The sequence below is a fragment of the Chrysochloris asiatica genome, unplaced genomic scaffold (genome assembly GCF_000296735.1).
Source record: "Chrysochloris asiatica unplaced genomic scaffold, ChrAsi1.0 scaffold00160, whole genome shotgun sequence".
Lineage (NCBI taxonomy): Eukaryota > Metazoa > Chordata > Mammalia > Afrosoricida > Chrysochloridae > Chrysochloris > Chrysochloris asiatica.
In genome coordinates, this window is record NW_006408678.1 from 779,449 (window position 1) to 801,270 (window position 21,822).

Genomic DNA, 21,822 nt, shown 5'->3' on the forward strand with positions numbered 1-21,822 from the left:
TTCTGTGTTGTTGTTGGCGGAGCTCTCTGCTATACGTCCACCCGATCCGCCATCTTGTTTGTTCTCCTTCCATTGTGATTTTGATGCCCACTAAAGTTTAAGTACCTTTGGTAGCGTAGTGGTTACGAATCGGGTTGCAAACCTCAGGGTCATCAGTTCGAAACTACCAGCTGTTCCGTGGGAGAAAGATGAGGCTTTCTGCTCCCATAGAGATTTACAGCCTCAGAAACCCTGTACAGGGTCGCTATGAGTCAAAACCTACTCCATAACACATAACAACAACAAGAACAAAAGTTTGAGACCCACTTAGCCTACTTACTGTCTAACACAGAGCAGGCATTTAATATTATTAAATGTGTCTGCCTTAAGGGATTCTTGAATTTTGATAACCAGGCTTACAGCTTTAAATTGTATAAAGTCTGAATTGGATACTTAGAAATCACCTAGTCCAAATCTTTTGTCTTTTCTTCAGTAAATTAAAATATATTTAAAAATGGTTTTCCCAAGGAAATACAGCTAGTAAGTGATAAGAGTCCTCTCTGGATCATCCTGTTCTCTGAATCATATGCTGTGTGCATATCTTGGATTATCCATAAACTTAACTCTTATAAGATTCTATAAAATAAGTTTAGTGTTAACTACCCATCTTCCTAAATAATCCATGAGCTGATCTAATACCTTTCTAACTTCTAGCAATTTGTAGGTAAATTTATGCTTATCATTAGGGAATGATTAAAAGTTGGTGTCTACAAAAGCCTGAGATTCTCTTGTATTTTATGAACACAGTTTTGGTACATGCTGAAATGTATACCTTTGAGAGAAACCAGATTATCGCTCGCTCTCACAGACTCATCACTACGACTGCGTTGTGTCTAGTAATCATCTGTCTGCCATGGCTTTCATGTTGCTATAATACTGGAAACTGTACCACCAGTATCACCCATGGTAGACAGGTTTCAGTGGCGCTTCCAGAGTAACACAGATTAGGAAGGAGCCACAGACCATTTCTGAATGGTGGTGGTTTTGTTGTTGTTGTTATGTGCCTTTGAGTCAGTTCCAATTCATAACAACCCCATTTAGGATTTCTAAGGACTGGCTGGTAGATTTGAACCACCATCCTTGTGCTTAGCAGCCCCATGTTTATCCCAGAGCACTTCACCAGGACTGCTCTGCGTAGTTGGTAGTAGTGGGTGGTGGTTGTGTGTCACAGAGTTGGTTCTGACTCAGTGTCCCTACATAGGGTTTCTGAGTCTGTCAATCTTTACAGGAGCAGAAAGTGTCATTTTTTTCTCCGTGTGACTACTCTCACTACCAGGACTCTGAATGGCTAGTCACTGGAAACTCTGAATAGCAGCAGAGCATTGTCAGACACAGTGCTGGAAAGTGAGCTCCTCAGATTGCAAGGCATTCCAAGCATGACTTGGGAAGTGCGGACTCCTCAAAGCAGAGTTGACCATAATGATGTGAATGGAGCAAAGCTTTAAGATGCTTCATTTGCTTGATGAGACACAGATCAAAATGAGAAGAAACAGCTGTAAACATTCATTAATAATCGGAACGTAAATATACGAAGTATAAACTTAGGAATTGGATGTCAAAAATGAAATGAAGTGCATAAAGATCGATCACTTAGGCATTAATGTGCTTAAATGAACTGGTATTGGCCATTTTGAATCCAACAGTCATATGGTGTACTGTGCTGGAAACATCAAAATGAAGAGGAATGGCATCACATTCATTATCAAAAAGACCATTTCAAGATCTATATTCAAGTACAATGATGTCTGTGAAGAGATAATATCTATATGTCTACAAAGAAGACCTGGCGTAGTAGCATAGGAAAAACACTCAACCTCCAGGTTGGTTTGAACCTCAAGGTCAGTAGTTCATACTCACCAGTCGCTCCTAGAAAGCCCTATATAGGATCGCTATGAGTCAAAACCGACTTAATGGCTCTTAACAACAACAACAGCAACAAAGAAGACCAGTTAATAGCACTGTCATACAATTTTATGTACCTATCATCATCAAAAAGAACAAATGAAGATCAGTCATGAGGTACAATGCTGTCTGTGATAGGATAATATCCATGTGCCTACAGGGAAGACCAGTTAATACCACTATTATTCAAGTTTACACACCAACCACTAAAGCCAGAGAGGATAAAATAGAAGAATTCTACCAACTTCTTCAATTTGAAATTGATCAAGCATGCAATCAAGATGTATTGATCATTAGTGGTGATTGGAATGCAAAGGTTGGGAGCAAAGAGGAAGGATCAGTAGTTGGAAAATAAGGCCTTAATGATAGAAATGATGCTGGAGAACGTATGATAGATTTCTGAAAAACCAATGATTTATTAATTTCAAAGACCTTCTTTAGACAGCAGCTTGCTTCCAAAAAGATTTATCTCCTTGGAAAACCCCTTGTCCTATAGGGTTGGCATGAGTTAGGGTCAACTTGGTGGCAGTGGGTTTTTTCGGGGGGTGGGTGAGAGTGATTATTATTCTGATATAGAAAGTAGGTCAGATAGGAAGAGAATGCTTTGTTTAAAGTTTTGTGTATGAAATGCCAGTATTTTAAATGGGCAAAATAAAGGTAAGAGGGCAACTTTAATTTTAGAATAATTTTTGTCACCTGTCTCTCAACAGAGCTAGAGTGACATCACCATGTTTGTCCATTTATAAAATATAGCTGTAGTTTTATTGTTGTAAAGTGCCATTGAGTCAGTTCCTACTCATGGTGACCCTTGTAGGGTTCCCAAGGAGTGGCTGGTGGGTGTGAACTGAACTGCAGTTAGAGGGTCTAGTGCTATAGTTTTCAAGTTTGTAGTAAAGATAAAAATACCTCTCAACCTATCTGTAACTCCAACTATTAGGTAACAGCACGTCCTCTAATGTAACGGCTCTGTTTTTGTTGAAAACCAATGCATGGACTTTTACTTTTGGTACAATAGTGTAGACATTCTTTTACCTGTTTTTCTTTTAAGTAAAACAAGAAACTCTGGAAATTTTATATAAAATAACAAAAGAAAGCTCAAAAGATAGAAGAAAACCGAATGGTTACATTGCTGAGAGTCAGATCAGTAACACAGTGGTGACTTTCCTGTATTTTTGTTGTTGTTTTTGCCTCATTTTCCCCAAACTTGGAGCTGAGGAAGCTAGTAACCCAGAAATGCCAGTGGATGCTAACAAAGCCTGCTTTCTTTGACTAGGAGACCAGGAAAGGGGCAGCCTAGCAAGCCAGAAAACGTTTGTATAGTAACTGTTCTACTCCAGCCAAATGCTACAAAAAGCCTGTGGCCACATTCACACCTGCAGAGACCCAGAAGAACTTAGACTTTCTTCCTAGCAAGGCCTGATACGGAAGCTGGGGTGGTGTCAGAGAAGGCGAAACAGAAAGTCAGTGCTTTCATCTCTGCTGGCTGATACTGAGGCGCCGCCCACAGTAGTGTCAGTGGGAACTATATAGGGAGCCAATACTCCCATCCCTGCCCAGAAGGAATGAGGACACTGGCTGTTGGATGTCTACAGAAGCTAAGTGGGGAACCTAGACTTCTGTGTTTACCTGGCCGCATCCTCACTCTCTGTACCTGCTAGAGCAATGCCAAAGAAAGACAGCTAAAAAGAAGAGTTAAATAAGATCCAGAGTCTTTGAACATAATACAATAATGTCCAGGTTGTAATAGAAAATCACTTGTCATACTGAGAACTAAATGGGGGTGGGGGGGAAAGGAAGGCATTAAATGCCGACACAAGATGATAGAGATGATATAGTTATCTGACAAAGATTATAAAGCAAACATGATATACACGCTTCAAAAAGCAAACGAAAGAAATAGAAAGTCCCAAGAAAGAAAGAAATAGCACCAGCAAAGGATAGAAGCTATAATAAGGAATCACATGGACATTTTAGACCTGGAAAACACAGCAGCAAATTAAAAATCTCAATGCTGGGCTCAACAGCAGAATAGAGGAGACAGATGAAAGACTCCATGAACTGTCAGATTAGACAATACACATTCCCAATATTAGGGATGCAATGGAATATAACTACAGATCCTGCATACATAAAAAGAATAGTAAACTACTAAAACAACTCTAAGCATCCAGATTTTACAGTTTATATGAGATGAACCACTACTTTGAGAAAACACAGATGACCTCAATTCGTTCAATATGAAATCTTGTTTGTTAAGTGCCATCGAGTTGGTTTTGACTCAAAGCAAGGCCAGATGGTGGGTTTGAACTGCTAACCTTGTGATTAGCAGTCCAATGTTACCCTGTGGTGCCCTGTGTTGTTATCATGTTACGTACAGGCTGGCGCAGGATCAGGCAGCGTTTTGGTCTGTTGTACATAACAAAGATGGAGTGCTGATGAGCCGATTACCTCGTAGATGGCCCTGACTAGGAACTGACTCTATGACACCTACCAACAAGAGTAATATATATTAAGAAAATTGAATTCATCATTTTAAAACTCTTCAAGAAGAAATATACAGATGAAACTATCCAGATGGTTTCACCAAGAACTCTACCAGATGTTTAAAGCAGAATTGATACCAGTGGACATAAACTTTTTCTGGAAAACAGAAGAGGAAGTAATATTTCCCCACTCATTTTAAAAAGGTAGAATTGTCCTGATACTAAAACCTGACAAAGGCAATGTAAAAAAGAAAAGAAAGTTCAAGACTAATATTCTTTTGAATGCAGATAAAGAGATCCTTGACAAAATATTGGCAAACATTTCAGAATTTGATGTGTGAGTGCTTACCAAGTGCTAGATTAGACACAACTAGAAGTGGATTTCCTTTGTGGCAAGTTCAGTTCAAAGGTTCATAGTAATCTTCATAGTCTTACAGGACATGCCTGTATCAAGTCCAGATTTGTAAATGGTGAAGTTTCTTTTTGGCACTAATTGCCTCAGTAACCTCACTCTGGACTTTTCTCTGCTTTATCTACTCATGACAAGAAAATGAACTGATAACATATTTGGTGTTACAGCCAGTTAGCACTCAGTCTTTGGGATTCATGATGGCATGCAGGCACAGTCTTGAACACAGCCTTATGAGGTAGGAACATTCCTCATACTGGCTTAGATCAAGAAGTAAAGCATAGTTTTGACCAAGTCACACAGTAAGTTTTAGAGGCAGGATATCAGCATAGGAGTCCCTTGGTGGTACAGACAGTTAAGGTGCTCACTGCAGTTCATGTTCACCCAGAGATGCCTCAAAGGAAGGACTGGAGGTTGGCTTCTAAAATACCAGCCATTGAAAACTCTATGAAGCATAGATCTACTCTGACACTCCTGGGGCTGTCACGAGTCAGAATCACATCCATGGCAACTGGTTGTGTTTTTAAAATCTAACCATAGATTCTTTAATCCTGACGGCAGTGCTATTCCATTTCTTTGTATTCCTGCAGTTTTAAAAACCTGTGTTAAGAATCTTAGGATGCCACAATGAACTATCTGTGCCTCAGGATATTTTTAGTTTTGGAAGAAAACACAGTGTTATTTCTTGAACACTACACAGACTGCTATGTCAGGGTGGTTTAACATTTCAACATTATATCCATTCTGTTTGATCACACACTTTTTGCAAAGCTTGGTTTTCATTGGTGCTGTGATGAAAAGCAAGTGTCACACAGAAATCAGTGTGGAACGGGAAATGAAGGTGGCTGTTGGTAATGTCAAGGTTTGAGAGCTTGTGCAAGGCTCACCAAGTACATACTCCATTAGTAAGTAATAGTGCTTACATAAGAATGACATAAACACTTAAACAAATTTATTTTTATTTTTTCAAATGGCTACTAGGTCCTCAGGACATAAAGGTTTATGTTTGGGGACCTCTGCAGGTATAGATAAAGTAACCTTTGTTTTGCATAAAGTGGGTCATCAGTAATGAATAGCTGCTATGCAGAAATGGTTAAGGAGCTCTGGTAGCATAGTGGTTACGAATCGGGTTGTGAGCCTCAAGATAAGCATTTCAAAACTACCAGCTGTTCCGCAGGAGAAAGTTGAGGCTTTCTGTTCCCGGAAAGATTTACAGTCTCGGAAACCCTGCATAGGGTCGCTATGAGTCAGAACCAGCTTTACGGCACACCACCACCACCACCACCATACAGAAATGTTGCAAACATACATTGACAGAGAACTTCCAGAGGTTCAAGCCAGATTCAGAAAAGGACAAGTAATGAGAAGTATAATTGCTGATGTCAGATAGATCTTGGCTGAAAGTAGAGAAAGATGTTTACCTGTGCTTTATTGACTATGCAGAGGCTTTCGATTATGTGGATGATGACAAGCTATGGACAACATTGCGAAGTGTGAGTATTCTGGAACACTTAATTGTGCTCATGAGGAATCTGTACCTGGACCAAGAGGCAGTTGTTTGAACAGAACATGGGAACACTGAAAAGTTTAAAACTAAGAAAGGCGTGTGCCAGGGTTGTATTATTTCACCATACTTATTCAACCTGTATGCTGAGCAAAGAATCCGAAAAGCTGGGTTATATGACGAAAAACATGGCTTCAGGATTGGAGGAAGACTCATTAACAACCTGCGATATGCAGATGAAACAACCTTGATTGCTGAAAGTGAAGAGGACTTAAAATATTTACTGATGAAGATCAAAGAGCACAGCCTTAGGTATGGATTACATCTCAATGTAAAGAAAACAAAAATCCTCACCACTGGACTAATAAATTACATTCTTTTCAAGGGAGAAAAGATTGAAGTTGTCAAGAACTTCATTCATCTTGGATCAACCATCAACACTCATGGAAGCAGCAGTCAAGAAATCAAACAATGTATTGCAAATACATTGCAAATAGGCAAATCTGTTGCCCAAGACCTTTTTGAAGTGTTGAAGAGCAAAGATGTCAGCTTGAGGACTAAGGTGCACCTGACCCAAGCCATGGTATTTTCAATAACCTCATTTGTGTGTGAAAGCTGGACAGTGAATGAAGAAGACCGTAGAAGAATTGATGCATTTGAGTTATGGTGTTGGAGGAGACTATTGAAAATGCCATGGGTTGGCAAAAGAACCAACAGATCTATGTTGGAAGAAGTACAGCCTGAGTGCTACTTGGTGGCCAGGATGACCAAATTTTGTTTTTCATACTTTGGACATATTGTCAGGAGGGACCAGTTGTTGGAGAATGATATCATGTTTGGTAAGGTGGAGGGTCAGATAAAAAGAAGCCCCCCAGCGAGATGGATTGGCAATATGGCAGCATCAGTAGGCTCAAGTGTGGCAACAATTGTGAGGTTGGCCCAGGACCAGGCAGTGTTTCATTCTGTTATGTCTCTATGAGTCAGTACATTTGATGGCACATAACAACAACAAGAACATTGTTGCCACTTTGGAGTTCTGGTATGGCACTGTGGGATAAGCACTGGACTGCAAGGTCATTTTTTTTTTAATGTTTTATTGTAAATTATGTGATAGTTTACATGGGAGAACATTAGTTTTATATTCATCCTATCGTATATCGTTTCATTGCCTTGTTTACTGCAAGGTCATTTTTGAGCCACATTTTGAACTAGCTGCTCCTTGGAAACTCTATATAGGGTCACTATAAGTCAGAACTGACTTAACAACAACAACAACAACTCATAGTTACCAAGTAGAACTGCTCCGTAGGGTATCTGAGACGAAATCTTTGAGGGAACAGACAGCCTCATCTTTTCTCCCATGTACCTGCTGGTGACTTTGAACCTGTAACCTTGCAGTTAGCAGCGTAAACCCACGGCACCCACTAGCATTGCTATGAGTCAGAATTGGCTTGGCAGCAGTGGGTTTGGGTTGTTTTGATTTTGGTGTTGAATTTTTAATATCACACCAATGCTGAGGTGCTAGGGAGTTTCATAGCAATCCTTATAAGAGTTTTTGATTAGAATTGAACTTGAGGAATGCTTCCCAACAGGTGGAATTATGATGCCACGTGAGTGATAGATACTTTGATATTGTTCTGGTGTTTCTAAAAACAAACCATTTAGGTAGGAATCTTAAAATGATATCTTAGGTAAAATATATTCCTGAATTATCTTTGATGTTGTAAAAATAATGCTTATGGCAAAGGTTTGTTGTGAAAATTATGTGAATAAACCTTAATGACAACACATAGCAATCATTCAGTGAATGTTAGAAATTGTTGATGCTTATTATTAAGTAAGTGTTTATTTGTTGTTGGGAATGTACATAGGAAAAGGTGCACCAATTCAAGTTTCTACATATATATTTCAGTGACATGATTACATTCTTCAAGTTGTCCAACTATTCTCTCAACCTCCTTTTCTGAGTTGTTGCTCACGCTTCACATAAACTCACTGTCTTCTAAGTTTGCAGTTAACCTTTGGAATTGCTGTTATGAACTTGATCCCATCTGTTGTTGTTTCCATCATATTTTGTTAGGTACAGAACCAAATACTGCCTGGTCCTGTGCCATCCTCACAGTAGTTGTTATGCTTGACCTCATTGCTGCTGCCATTGTGCCAGTCCATCTTGTTGTGTGTGTGTGTGGGGGGGGGCGGTCTGCCTCTATTTCACTGATCCTCCACTTTGTCAAGCATGATGTCCTTTTCTGGAACTGGCCCCTCCTGATAACATGTCTGAAGTATGAGAGACAAGAATACCAGAAAAATGTTTACCTGGGTTTTATTGGCTACACAAAGACTTTCGACTGTGTTGATCATGATGAACTATGGACAGCATTGTGGAGAATGGGTCTTCTGGAGCACTTAGTTGTGCTCATGAGGGACCTGTCCATAGACCAAGAGACAGTCATTCGAGCAGGACAAGGGAACACTGAATGGTTTAAAATCAGGAAAGGTATGTCCTAGGGTTGTATTCTTTAACCATACTTATTCAATCTCTTTGCTGATCAAATAATCCGAGAAGTTGGAACATATGAAGAACGTGACATTAGGATTGGAGGAAGATTCATTAATACTCTTCGATGTGCAAGATGATATAAGCTTCCTTGCTGGAAGTGAAGATTACTTTAAAAAATATTTTTGATGAAGATCAAAGACTACAGCTTTCATTAATTTTTGCACTTCAATGTAAAGAAAATAAAAATCGTCACCACTGGACCATCATAATAAATTAAGAAAGGATTAAAGTTGTCAAAAGACTTTGTTTTGCTTGGAGCCACTATCAACACTCATGGAAGCAGCAGTCAAGAAATCAAATGATGTATTATTGCATTCGGCAGATATACTGCACAAGACCTCTTTAAAGTGTTGAAGAGCAAAGATGTCAGTTTGAGGACAAAATTGCACCTGACCCAAACCATGGTATTTTTAGTAACCTCATATGCGTGTGAAAGCTGGACTGTGTATTAGGAAGACCACAGAAGATGCAATGCATTTGAGTTATGATGTTGGAGGAGAATATTAAAGGTACCATGGACTGCCAGAAGAACAAACAAATCTGTGTTGGAAGTACAGCCAGAATGTTCCTTAGAAGGCAGGATGGCAAAACTTTGTCTCTCATACTTTGGGTATATTATCAGAAAGGACCAGTTCCTGGAGAAGGACATCATGCTTGGTAAAGTGGAGGGTTAGCAAAAAAGAGGAAGACTCCAACGAGATGGACTGGCACAATGGTAGCAGCAGTGAGCTGGAGCACAACAGTTGTAAGATTGGCACAGGACCAGGGAATTTTTCATTCTGCTGTGCGTAGAGTTGCTCTGAGTTCGAACTAACTTGACAGCCCTAACAACAGCAACAGCATTTTCATTATCACGGTATTTCCTGAGGACTTGACATGGCAGGTGCTACCTTCATTGCATGGAGAAGAAAATGGAGATCAGAGAGGTATGGGACTCACTGGGATCCCACAATCAGGTCTTTTCATTTCTAATTTAGTGTTCTTTTTCATGATTCTGTCCTTAGGATAGAGACCAGTACCTGGGACTGCTAAGAATGTCTAACGTGAACTCCAGGCCCCATCTTTTGACCTTTGGGGACATTACTTAATTTCTTTATTATTTATTGCCGTATTTTTTAAATTAGATAATTCTTTTATTTTCTTGGGTTGTTACAGGAAGTGTTTGAACCAGGATTCAAATCCAGGTTATGCGGTTCCAGGGACATATTGTTTCTTTCCGTCATAAAGGGATAATGTAAAATTTTAAGTAACTCTGGGTTGTGTAGTAAGCTAGATGTAGAATGGAGTGTAATGACTAATGCATTAGCGATCATTCCCAACCGTAGCTGTAGCTTCTAAAGTAATCCAAGACTTCAAAGTCTTAAATGTTCACTGATTAAATTGCCTGCAGTCATTCAAAATGTATGCTCAAAGTTAGAAAAAAGGCTTAAGGTGTATCTTTGTTTTAAAGTATTTTTCATCTATATCAGAATTTTTTTCTTTTTTCTTACAGCACTGGGAGGTATTCAAAAAAGTAACAGAAGTCTTCATTTTAGTTCCTGCACTTCTTGGTCTCAAGGGGAACTTGGAAATGACTTTGGCATCCAGATTGTCAACTGCAGTAAGTTTTTACCCATCTGAAAGAATACATACTATTTATGCTATAAATGTTCTACGAAAGAGAACAACCTCTACCAGAATTTTTTTTTTCTCAGTCCATTAATCGGTTTCCTAGGGCTATGGTAAATAGTTATGTCTGATACAACTTGAAAATCAGATTGTATTTTCTAATTTGAGAATTATATGCTTTTTATTCCAAAAAGTACTAGCATTCTTGGTGTTCTTTTATGCCAGAGCATTCTGGCCATTATTGTCAGTGGTTAATACTGGAGACAAGTGAGATACTGAGATTTTATGGTTGATTGATATTTCAACTTTTGTGATGTGAAAGTAACATCGGCTATTAATAAAAACTAAAAAATCATAAAGAAATGGTAAAGAAAGAAAAACTACAATTCTCCAACCAGATATAGCTGCTATTAATATTGGTGTTTTTGACGTTGTTGCTAAGTGTCATTAGTACATCCTTCTGTACTTAGAACTTATGTATGGTGGTGGTGGTTGTTAAATTCTGTCAAATCAGTTATCACTCATAGCAACCCTGCATAGGGTTTCCAAGGAGCATCTTGTAGATTTGCGTTGCTGACCTTTTGGTTAGCAGACCAGTGCTATCCTACAGTGCCACACCAGGCATATCATGATTTATAGTCATGTTGTTAGATGCCATCGAGTCGATTTCAACTCACGATGACTTTACTCCTAACAGAAGGAAAACAGTGCCTGGTCCGGCACCATCCGCACAGTGTCAGTGCAGTATTCATCATTGTGGCTGTTGTACCAGGCCTTCTCCCTGAAGGGCTTTCAAGCCTGTGTTGACTCCCTGCTGCACCAAACATGATGTCCGATGTGCCAAAGGCATTTGAATCACATGATGTTTTGTTTTGATCCATAAAGTTTTCATTGGCTAATTATTAGAAAGTAGATCATGAGGTCTTCTTTCCTAGTCTTTGAGAATCTGGAAGTTTCACGAGAGTCTGGAAGTTTCACTGAAACTTGCCCACCATGGAGGACCCTTCTGGTATATGAAATACGAATAGCATAGCATTCAGTATCATAGCAATATGCAAGCCACTAGAGCGTACTGTATACTTTACTGAGGAGTTTTTCCAGTTGTCACCCTTTCCCGGTGGTCTGCAATTGCGTTATGTTGTCATTATGTTATCTGTGGATTACCTAGCTAGAACTCAGTCAGAAAGATGAATAAAGAGTAAGTCATGAAGCAAATACAGCAGCATTTGAATAGAAGGGAAAAGAAAGTTATTAGAATGGAAATTAAAATATAGCTTAAGTTTCATTTTGTTGGATAATAACCTTTGTTTTTTATAAAACAAACATTTAAGCAACTTGATATCTTTCCCAGGAAAATGAAAATTCGGACTAGCTTACCTCAAAGAAAATATTTTTAATAGCAACATTCTTGAGCATTGTCCAGCATTTGTTTCAATCCAAATAAGAAATTAAATTTTGAGATCCATTTATGAGAGCATCCTGGTATGGCACTGTAGGATGAGCATTGGCATGGTAACCAAAAGGTCACTAGGTCAAACCCACCAGCCACTCTCAGAAACTTTACACAGGGTCAGTATAAGTCGGAATCAACTCATTGTCACACATCAACAGCAATCTGTTTTGAGAAGGCACTCCAGTGGCCCAGTGATTAAGTGTTTGGATTTTCCTGGTGTGGCGCTGTGGGCTAATGCGTCAGACTGCAAAGTCGTTGGAATTGCAAGGTCAGTGGTTCAAGTTCACTAGCTGCTCCTTGGAAACCCTATAAGGGTCGCTATGGGTTGGAATCAACTCGATGGCACTTAACAACAACAACAACGTACGAGAAAAAGGGAGTGTGGTGGCTCCATAGAATAAGCACTGGACTGTGAACTACTCAAGGTTAGTGGTTTGCGCCCATTAACTGCTCATCTTTCTCCTGAGGAGTGGTTGGTGGGCTCAAACTGCCGACTTTGTGATTCCCAGTCCAGTACTTCTCCTATGAAGACACTGTGCTCCCATAAAGATTATAGCCTAGGAAACCCTATGGGGCAATTCACCTGTCACATGGGGACTCTATGAGTTGCAATTCAACTTGATGGCACACAACGACAAAATGTATGTATGTCTCCATTAATCACTAAGAAATCCCAGAGTTTTGACGTCTTGTACACTTTTTTCCTAGAATCATTTTAGATTACTTCTCATAGCTATAGACATCTTTCCAGAAGTTATTGAAAAACAACAGTAATTTCTCTCATACCTATTTCTTGAACTCTAAACTAAAAATCCACTTTTTAAATGCTGCTTATATCTTATTGCCCATTTGAGGCAAATTAGTAGAGCTACAAACACTGAATTTCCTCAGTAAATTAGACTCCCAAGCTTAGAAAAGAAGTATACAAAGACAGCATAAGTTATTCTGGAACACTGTGAAATCCCAATATTTACATTTGCCAGGTATTTGAGACTAAAGTCCAGAGTGAGGTTACAGAATAGAATGTTTGCAAAATTGACTGATCGAAGAAATGTTGATGATAGCACTTACCCTGCCAGTCTGCAGCCATGGTTAATAACCCATAAATGTTATTGTGCTGATATGTGCCTGTGAGTGGATTCTGATTTATAGTGACACTATGCGACAGGGTAGAACTGCCCTATAGGGTTTGCTAGAGTCCAGTCTTTATGGGAACAAAGCACGAGGCCTTTCTGCTAGAAGTCAAACCACCTACCTTCTAGTTAGCAGGTAAATGCTTAATCACTGAGCTAACCCTTATATAGTTCCCACTCTACCCATTCACCTGGTGGTGGTGGTGGTGGTTTTTCACATTTGAAAAGCTTCATGACCAAGTATATGATGAATAATTAAAAGCCCGTTCAGAATAGTATTTTTAATAAAGCTTGTTCATTGCATTCCAAAATGACGGCGTTAGAAAAACTTGGCAGATCTTGACATACTTGTTTTGAATCCTAAGTGGTTGAGAAGTATGTGTTAGCTTACAGAGCAATTGGAGAGTATTCGTCCACATTCCACAGATGTCTAAATTTTAATAGTGAGGAGCATGATCAAAATTCATATGTGAACTGAATGAAATTTTTTATTGCTAACAAGGGTGCCTTGAGATAATTCAGTCTTCACATAGTCACTTTTTATCATGACTCAAATAGGAATTAAGTACATATATGTGAGTGACTTGTTTTTCTGTTGTTTTTTTTTTTCTTGTTCTTAATAGTTCTTCAAATTACATTAGTTTCATGATGTAGGATTAATTAAATATTAGCAGCTTAAAATTATGTTGTTCCATAGTACACAAAATGTGGCATATTAGATGTTGTTAGTTGTAAAATAACATCACTGGGCAGGTGAATATTACCATTAGTTCATTAATTCTTTTCCACTAGTTAATTAAGTTAAAAAAAGTTTTTTTCCTAAACACGAAGAGAGACTGAGTAGTAAATGTATTAACTGGTAGTGAATACAGGATTAAAAAAAAAAAAGTATAATGTAAACACATTAGATTTGCTGACAAATTATCTTTGGCTTTAAGACTTGAAGTGATATTTTAAGCAAAGCAAGACAACATACAGAGTATACAATGATATATGAAAACATGCTCATTAACAGGTAAATGTTGGGAAGATGGACTCACCCATTGAAAAGTGGAACCTAATCATTGGCAACTTGGCCTTAAAGCAGGTGAGTGATAGATAAGTTTGTTTACAGAGTTTGTGCCTTCATTTCTTTTGTTACCCAGACGAATGGAGTAAATTTTATTACTATGAAGTCTACCATTTATTTTAAGGCACCAAAAACATGATTCAGTATCTTGTGAAAAAGTGGTGGATTAAGTGGACACCCATGGCTTGTGAAAGTATTTTATTCTGTAGATACAGATCAGGGGCTTCCAAATATGAACGAATATAATATACAAAATATAGAAAAATATGTAACATTTCTATCATAAGTATATAACAGAGCCAGAATTTGAATACAAATAAACATTTGGCACTTCGTTGCTTAGGTGCTGTTTTTCTACTCTGATTTTCTTAAAGCAAACCGTCTGTTTATTTAACTGAAATGCTAACCACAAGGTTGGCAGTTCAAACCCACCAGCCGCTCCTCAGAAACCCTATACAAGGTCGCTATTAGTCGGAACCGACTCAGTGACACTTAACACCACCACCAACATTTTGAATATATTATCGTCAGATGTTTGTTTAAACTAAGTATTTCTTCATTTGTGCATGCTATCAGTATTGATATTAGCAAACACATGATTTTTCATTACACATAACACTAAACTCTGAATTACATATGGATTATCGATAATTCTTTCTAGTCTCATGTGAATACCTCTTCCTCTTCTTCTTGTACTCTCTCCCCCATCCCAAAACATGACAAAACTTCAGGTGTTCCTCGTAACTCTAGTCTGAGCTAGTTGTTGTTAAATGCTGTCAAGTTGATTCCAACTCATAGCAACCCTGTATAGAGTTTCTGAGGAATGGCTGGTGAGTTTGAAATGTAGCTTGTTTTTATTTCTGTACATTGCTTCTGAGATTTCAGGATTGGAAATAAGAAAATTATATGTAGATCTCGGGAGTCCTGATGAGGCGCTGTGAGCTAATGCATCAGACTGCAAAGTTGTTTGATTTGCAAATTTGGTGGTTCAAGCTCACTTGGAAACCCTATACAGGTTCACTATGGGTCAGAATTGACTCGATGGCACTTCACAACAATGTAGATCTACCCACAGTACTAACATTAACCAGCTGTAAAACCTTTGTCCTGATGTGGCACTGTAGGATAAACACTGGACCACAAGGTTGCTTTGAACCACAAGGTCAGTGGTTCAAACTTACCAGCCACTGCTGGGAACCTAGGCCTATAAAGGGGTGCTGTGAATCAGACCTGACTCTACGGCACTATTGATAACTCTGTTAATTTATTTAACCTTTTTGGGCTTCACTTTTTTCTTCTTGTAAATGACAGCATTCCATTAGAGACATATATTGTCCCTTTCAAAAGGAATTCTGTTAGTGTAGTGGGGTGTGAGCTGAGCTGCTAACCAGAGTCAGCAGTGTGAATCAGTCACTCCACAGAAGAAAGATGAGGCTTTCTGCTCACGTAAAGATTTATAACTTCAGAAAGCCATGCAGGATCACTCTGAGTCAGAACTGACTTGATGGCACACCGCAACCATCTCTACCACCATGGCCCTTTTCAAGGAGACTGGCGGCTCAGTGGGTTAAGCATTGGAAGAGTTGGCAGTTTGAAACTCCCAGCTGTTCCATGTCAGATAGACAAGGCAGTCTGTTTTCATAAAGATTTGCAGTCTTGGAAACTCTCTGGAGCAGTTTCAGACTATAGGGCCACTGTGAGTCAGAAGTGACTCAATGGCCTTGGAGTAGATGATCCTTCTCAGCTGGCAATTACAGGAGTCTATGTGGGAGTCCTGATGTGCTGTAGGATAAGCACCGGACTGCTAACCCCAAGGTCTACAGCTCAAACCCACTATCCGTTCCTTGGAAACCCTATGCGGAGTCACTATGAGTCTGAATTGGCTCGATGGCATTTAATAACAGCATCAATAATGTGGGAGTAATACTAAAAATATTTAACCCCCATTCAATCGCCGTGAGCTGGAATCAACTAGATGTCAACATGTTTGGTTTATTTTTATAGGGTACTGAAAAATAAATAAATGCAACTTTGAAAACATACTTCATTTTATTCCTTAAACACCCTAAACTCTTGCCAAGTAATATGAATTGTGGTACAACTTATTCATCAAATCATTCTAGTAATGTTCATCTCAGCATTACTCTTCATCTCCACTCGTCCCTAGTCCTCCTCTGTCCCAGCAGCTCTTTGTCAGAGTGAGATGGCTGGAGATTCACTGGTTCTAGAAACCTGTGCCTCTGTCTGCTTCACTCACCAAGGCTGCATGAGAAACAGGGAGCCCCACACAGGCCAGTCAGGAGACACATGGTGAAGCCAAATCACCAAAGGCAGAAGAGAAAAGAAAAGACATGTGTGTGAGGTTTCCTCTACTAAAGCTTGTGAAAGGAGTCAGTGAGCATGGGGAGAGGGAATGAAGTGGGCTGGCATAGGCTCTTCTGCCTGTAGAGCAGTTATGGGAGGTACATGTTGGAGAGCCTGGGAAGGACAAAGGGGCTCAGGTTGTTGCTTGCTAGGGTCTGTGCTCCTTCCTCTGGCTATTCAATGTGGCTCCAGGCAGATTTCCTACAACAGATCTCTTCATAGTTGTGCAGGTTGGATGCCTCAAATGGGGCCTAAGTTGTCAAGCAAGCAAAGTTCCCCAATCCCATTGGAGGGACTATTACCCTATTAGGAGGGATGTGCCCTGAAGCAACAGCTGTTTAGGACTATGAATCTTGTATGGACTAGGTTTAGCCACCACAGCTCCTACGTGAACCCATACTTTTCTCTAGGGTATAGTTAGCCATTTATTTTGCAGGTTTACATTACAGAATAGAATGTTCTCATCTCACTGTGTGCTTCCATTTTCCCCTGGCAGGTGTGATAGATAGATAAATATGAGGGTGCGTCAAAAATTGTCCACACTCCGGTTATATTAAAACTTCTTTTGGCTGAGCTGTCTTGTCAGCACTTCCCATTCAAGGTCACTGCTGTGCAGGTATGAACATGGACATTTGCAAACAAAACTTGGACCGATACTCGAAGGAAGGTTAAAGTTTCTTTGAAAAAACCACCATGATTACTGGTGACGAGACATGGATCCCAAGAGTAAACGGCAGCGTATGGAATGGAAATAGCCTCAGTTACTGACCAAGTTCAAAAGTCAACCGTCAGCTGGAAAGTGGATTCTTACAGGTCCAGTATTGGAGCAGTGTCCGGAAAAAAGGCTCAACCATCAACAGTCCTCATTACAGAGTTGCTAACTGAAGAGCTGAATCCTAAACTTCGGATTAAACGCAGAGGACTGCTCTCCAAGGGCATTGTGATCTCGCATGACAGTGCAGGTCCACACTTCTCTGCCCACACTGTTGACAGTCTGCAAAAACTTGGTTTTGAGGGTTAAAGCATTCTCCCTGTAGTCCTGATCTTGCTCCATCGAACTGTTTGGTTCCCTGAAAGCAGCCCTTCGAGGATGAAGATTCACCTCTCATTAATAGGTGAAGACAGCAGTGCATTTGTGACTTGAAGCACAGCCTAAAACATTTTTTAATACGGGAATATGAAAATTTCATGACGGATGGACAGTGTATTGGAAAACAAGGAGATTATGTAGAAAAATGATGTATTTGTCTTTTCTAAAATTTGATTTTCTACAACCAGAATGCAGATAATTATGACTCACCCTTGTGAGTAGGTAGGTAGATAGATGAAGAACGTGCCGTCTGCAGCAGACTCCCTAGCTTTGTGTTACAATATCAGACCAGGAAGAGCCTTGGAATCACAGTGTTAGAATTTGCAATATTAAATAGTCTTACTACTTGCACACACTATTATGTTTTGTCCTATATGAAAATGCTAAACTACTGTAACAGCTGGACCAGCCATGATGGTGTTTACAGCTTGAATCTCAGCTCTGAAACTGTAGCTAACACCCACAAGAGCTGAGCTGTGGGACTACATCAGGACATGGATGGGATCATCAGAGGCTGAGCGCCCAGAAACCTGACTCCTAATAGTGACTGCTTCTGCATTTCTGAGAGAAAAGGATCTCTATTCAATAAAACTTTCACCAGATTCTCAAAGGGGTCCATAACACAAACACAGCGCAGACTAAGTGGAATCCATGAGCCCCTTTGAGTTTCTTTGGCTTCTCAGTCTCTTGATCTGACTCCAAGAGTTCACTGTCAGACAGTGTTGCTTTGTGGCAGCGCTGTGGAAGCACTTTTACACTCATGTACTTAAATGGCTCTTGCAAACTATTTTCATCACTTTTATAGTGTAAGAACTGAAGTTTCTTCTAACACTTATCACCGTAGTGGTTATTTGTGTGATAATTTTTATCTCTCACTCACTGACCAACAGCTCTCTGGGAACCCAGAATAAGTCTATTTTGACCATCTGTTTTCACCACCACGTTGCTTAACACCAAGCATAGCACCTTGTTGTACATTAAAAAAAAAAGGAAAACCAGTTGTCATTCTGACCCATGGCACCCTATATGTACATGTGATTGTTGTTGTTGTGAAGTGCTGTCGAGTTGGTTCTAACTCATCGCGACCCTGTATATAGTTTTCAAGAAGCAACTGTTGCGTTTGAACCACTGATATTGTGCTTAATAGACTAGTTTTTATCCTTCCAGGACTCATGTTGTTGTTCGGTTCTGTCGAATTGGGGCCAACTCATAGTGATCCTCTGTAGGGTTTCCAAGGCCCGGCTAGTAGGGCTTTACATAGTAGATTCTAAGTAAGTACTTGTTGAGTGAATTAATTTAAACATTGTGCCACGAGGTTAAGTGGTAGATCCAGGACTCATAGGTGGGGCAGGAGTTAGGACTATGTCAGGAGTGATTCGAGCCCGAACTCATTTCATCTGATGAGAAGATCAGATCTCTTGCTAGCACTGCCAGTGGAACCAAATTTAGTTTTCAGTCTTGAGTCAGTGTTATATTAGATGTCTGTGGATGACCATTTCAAAGTCACTTGGGGTACTTGTTAAAAGTTTCCATTCTTGAATCTCATTCTGTACCTATTGCTCCTCAGCAGAACAGTTTGAGAACTCACTGCCTTCAGGAACATTGAAAGTAAAATACTGTGGTGGTGATGATGTGCCGTGGAGTCGGTTCTGACTCATAGCGACCCTGTACAGGGTTTCCGAGGCTGCAAATCTTTACGGAAGCAGAAAGCTTCTCGCATCTTTCTCCCGCAGAACGGCTGGTAGTTTTGAACTGCTGACCTTGAGGTTAGCAGCTTGATTCATAACCACTACGCTACCAGACCTCCTTTAAAATGTGCTAAAGGCCAGGCACTGGACTACTAACCACAAGATTGGTGGTTCAAACCCACCAGTCACTTCTTGGAAACTCTATACAGGAGGGTCGCTGTGAGTGGGAACACCAACAAATATGTCAATTATTAGATGCAGTCTTATATGTGGTATTTATGTAATTAAAAGATGTGTTTTTTTAAATAAATAATTCAGATGGATTTTATAAAAACATTTTTTAGGTTCAGGCAACAGTAGTTGGCTTTCTAGCAGCTGTGGCAGCCATTATATTGGGCTGGATCCCTGAAGGGAAATCCTACCTTGACCATTCCGTACTGCTGTGCTCTAGCAGTGTAGCTACTGCCTTCATTGCATCTCTTCTGCAGGGTAAGTGAACTCAACTGTGTACCCTTTCGTCTTTTCCGTGTAAGCGATTTATTTTTCAAGATGACTATTTTACTTAAATTCTATAGTAAAACCTGTGAAAGCCAGAACCCCCAGGTAAGGCGATAGATAATCTGTCAAAGAAGGAAAGTGCTAATGTTTTCCACTAAAATGAGTGACAGAAAAGTGGTTGGAGTGCATTGTGCCCTGTCAGAGGCAGGAAACTCGTAAGACCTGGGAAACCACAGCATCCCGTCGAGTTCCAGCTTTCAAGGTTTCAATATACTTGTCTGGTAAAACAACAACAAAGAAAAGTGGTCTTCACACTTAGAAATACCTTAATTATTTCAGTTTTATTTATATTTGATTACTTGTAAACTTTGGAGTTCGAGCAGGTTTTTTGAGGTTGTCCCTGAACATGATCAGGACGTAGCCTAGCTGTTTCTCTCAGTTCAATTCATTGTGAAACTCTTTTCTGGAACCCATGCAGGGTATTTACTAGCTTGTCCAGAAATTTTGAGTTTCAAAAGCAGTCCTTCTGTTAAATATATTTTTTTTAAGTTTCAGATTTCAAACAAACAAACAAAAAATGCGTCACTCACTCTTCCTGTGACCATACAAACATAAACTTTATGCTTAACATAGCACATTGTTGTTGTCTATAAAATTTTAAAGAGACAGAGGTTTTAAAAATTAACTACAACAGAATTTCTCAGCTGGGTTTTCCGTCTCAGTATTTATTTATTAATAAGACTTTAACTTTAGAGGACCAGCTTATTAATGGAAAAATAATAATAAAGACATGATTCTATTTTATAATTTCCATCTTTTCACCTTTTTATCACTTGTTATCATTAAGTGCTGTCTGGTTGTTTCCGACCCATAGAGACACCCTATATGAGGTTTCCGAGGAGCATCTGGTGAGCTTGAACCACTGACCTCATGGTTCAAACTGATTTTATAGTCCAGGGCATTAATCCACAGTGCCATACCAGCCCCTCCTAACCATCTTTATATGTGTAAAGTAGGGACTATTACCTTCATTTTTTAAATTATTATCTTCATTTTGTAGGTGAGGAAACTGTGAACTAGATAAACAGGGCAACTTGTTCAGTGTCACTAGCTTGGATGTGGCAGAGTTAGAATTAAAACCCAGGTTTCTGACTCCTAGTTCTTCCCACTAGACCACAATACATGCAAAATGATTGTTGTCAGCTGAAAAGACATGGATAACATTCTGTCGTAGGAGAACTTTTCATATAGATCTGTAAATGTGCTGATTTGGGAAAATAATTCAATATCGTATCTTGATTGATTATTGCAAATACTTTTTTAGAACTTCTCTACCGTTACTTCCCCCCCCCCTTTATATGGAAAACTCATATTATTTTAAAATCATATTATGGGAAAGGTTAAGTCCAGTGATTTACAAAGCCTTCAAAATGCGAGATACATGGCTTTGTGTGAAGCAGGCCAGAATTCCTACTTGTTTAAGTTTTGACTTTATAGGATAGTAGAAAAATTACTAGACTAGCGTCACTTTTAAACTATGTGACCTTAGGCAAGTATGAAACCCTTCATTATAGCACCTCAGTTTTGTTATCTATGAAATAGGTATACTGGAGTAAAAACAAAATTAGTCATTTTCTGTCTAAAAATAGCCATATTTAAGCTTCCATGAGCCCTGGTGTGTCACTGTAGGATAAGCCCTGGGCTGCTAACTACAAGGTCAGCAGTTCAAACCCACCAGCTGCTTTTGGAATCCCTATACAGGGTCACTGTGAGTCGGTACTGTCTGGATGGCATGGCCAGCATATTTTAAAGCTTTGTCTGGACTGCATCCTCTTAATGATATGCTACCAGCAGAAAATCAATCCCATTTGGCAGAAGAAAAGCTATGCAGTAGGGTGTGGCTGTCAGTGCTGTCATTTTCCTGCCATGATTCAAGAAAATAAGGATTTCAAAGTACAAGAACAGATCACATTTTCATCTTCTGTTCTTTAGTTGTGGGCTCACAGAGAGAGCTTTGGATTT

General features: G+C 39.5%; 1 protein-coding gene across 1 annotated transcript in view; it reads left to right on the forward strand.

Annotated features, from left to right (window-relative positions):
- The window catches only part of SLC41A2 (solute carrier family 41 (magnesium transporter), member 2), a 124,484-nt gene that overhangs the window by 12,863 nt on the left and 89,799 nt on the right, over positions 1-21,822 (forward strand). Inside the window, exons 2-4 of the mRNA XM_006871077.1 lie at positions 10,390-10,497; positions 14,107-14,178; positions 19,647-19,791. Of these exons, the coding sequence (XP_006871139.1) occupies positions 10,390-10,497; positions 14,107-14,178; positions 19,647-19,791 (325 nt within the window). The remainder of the gene's footprint in view (positions 1-10,389; positions 10,498-14,106; positions 14,179-19,646; positions 19,792-21,822) is intronic.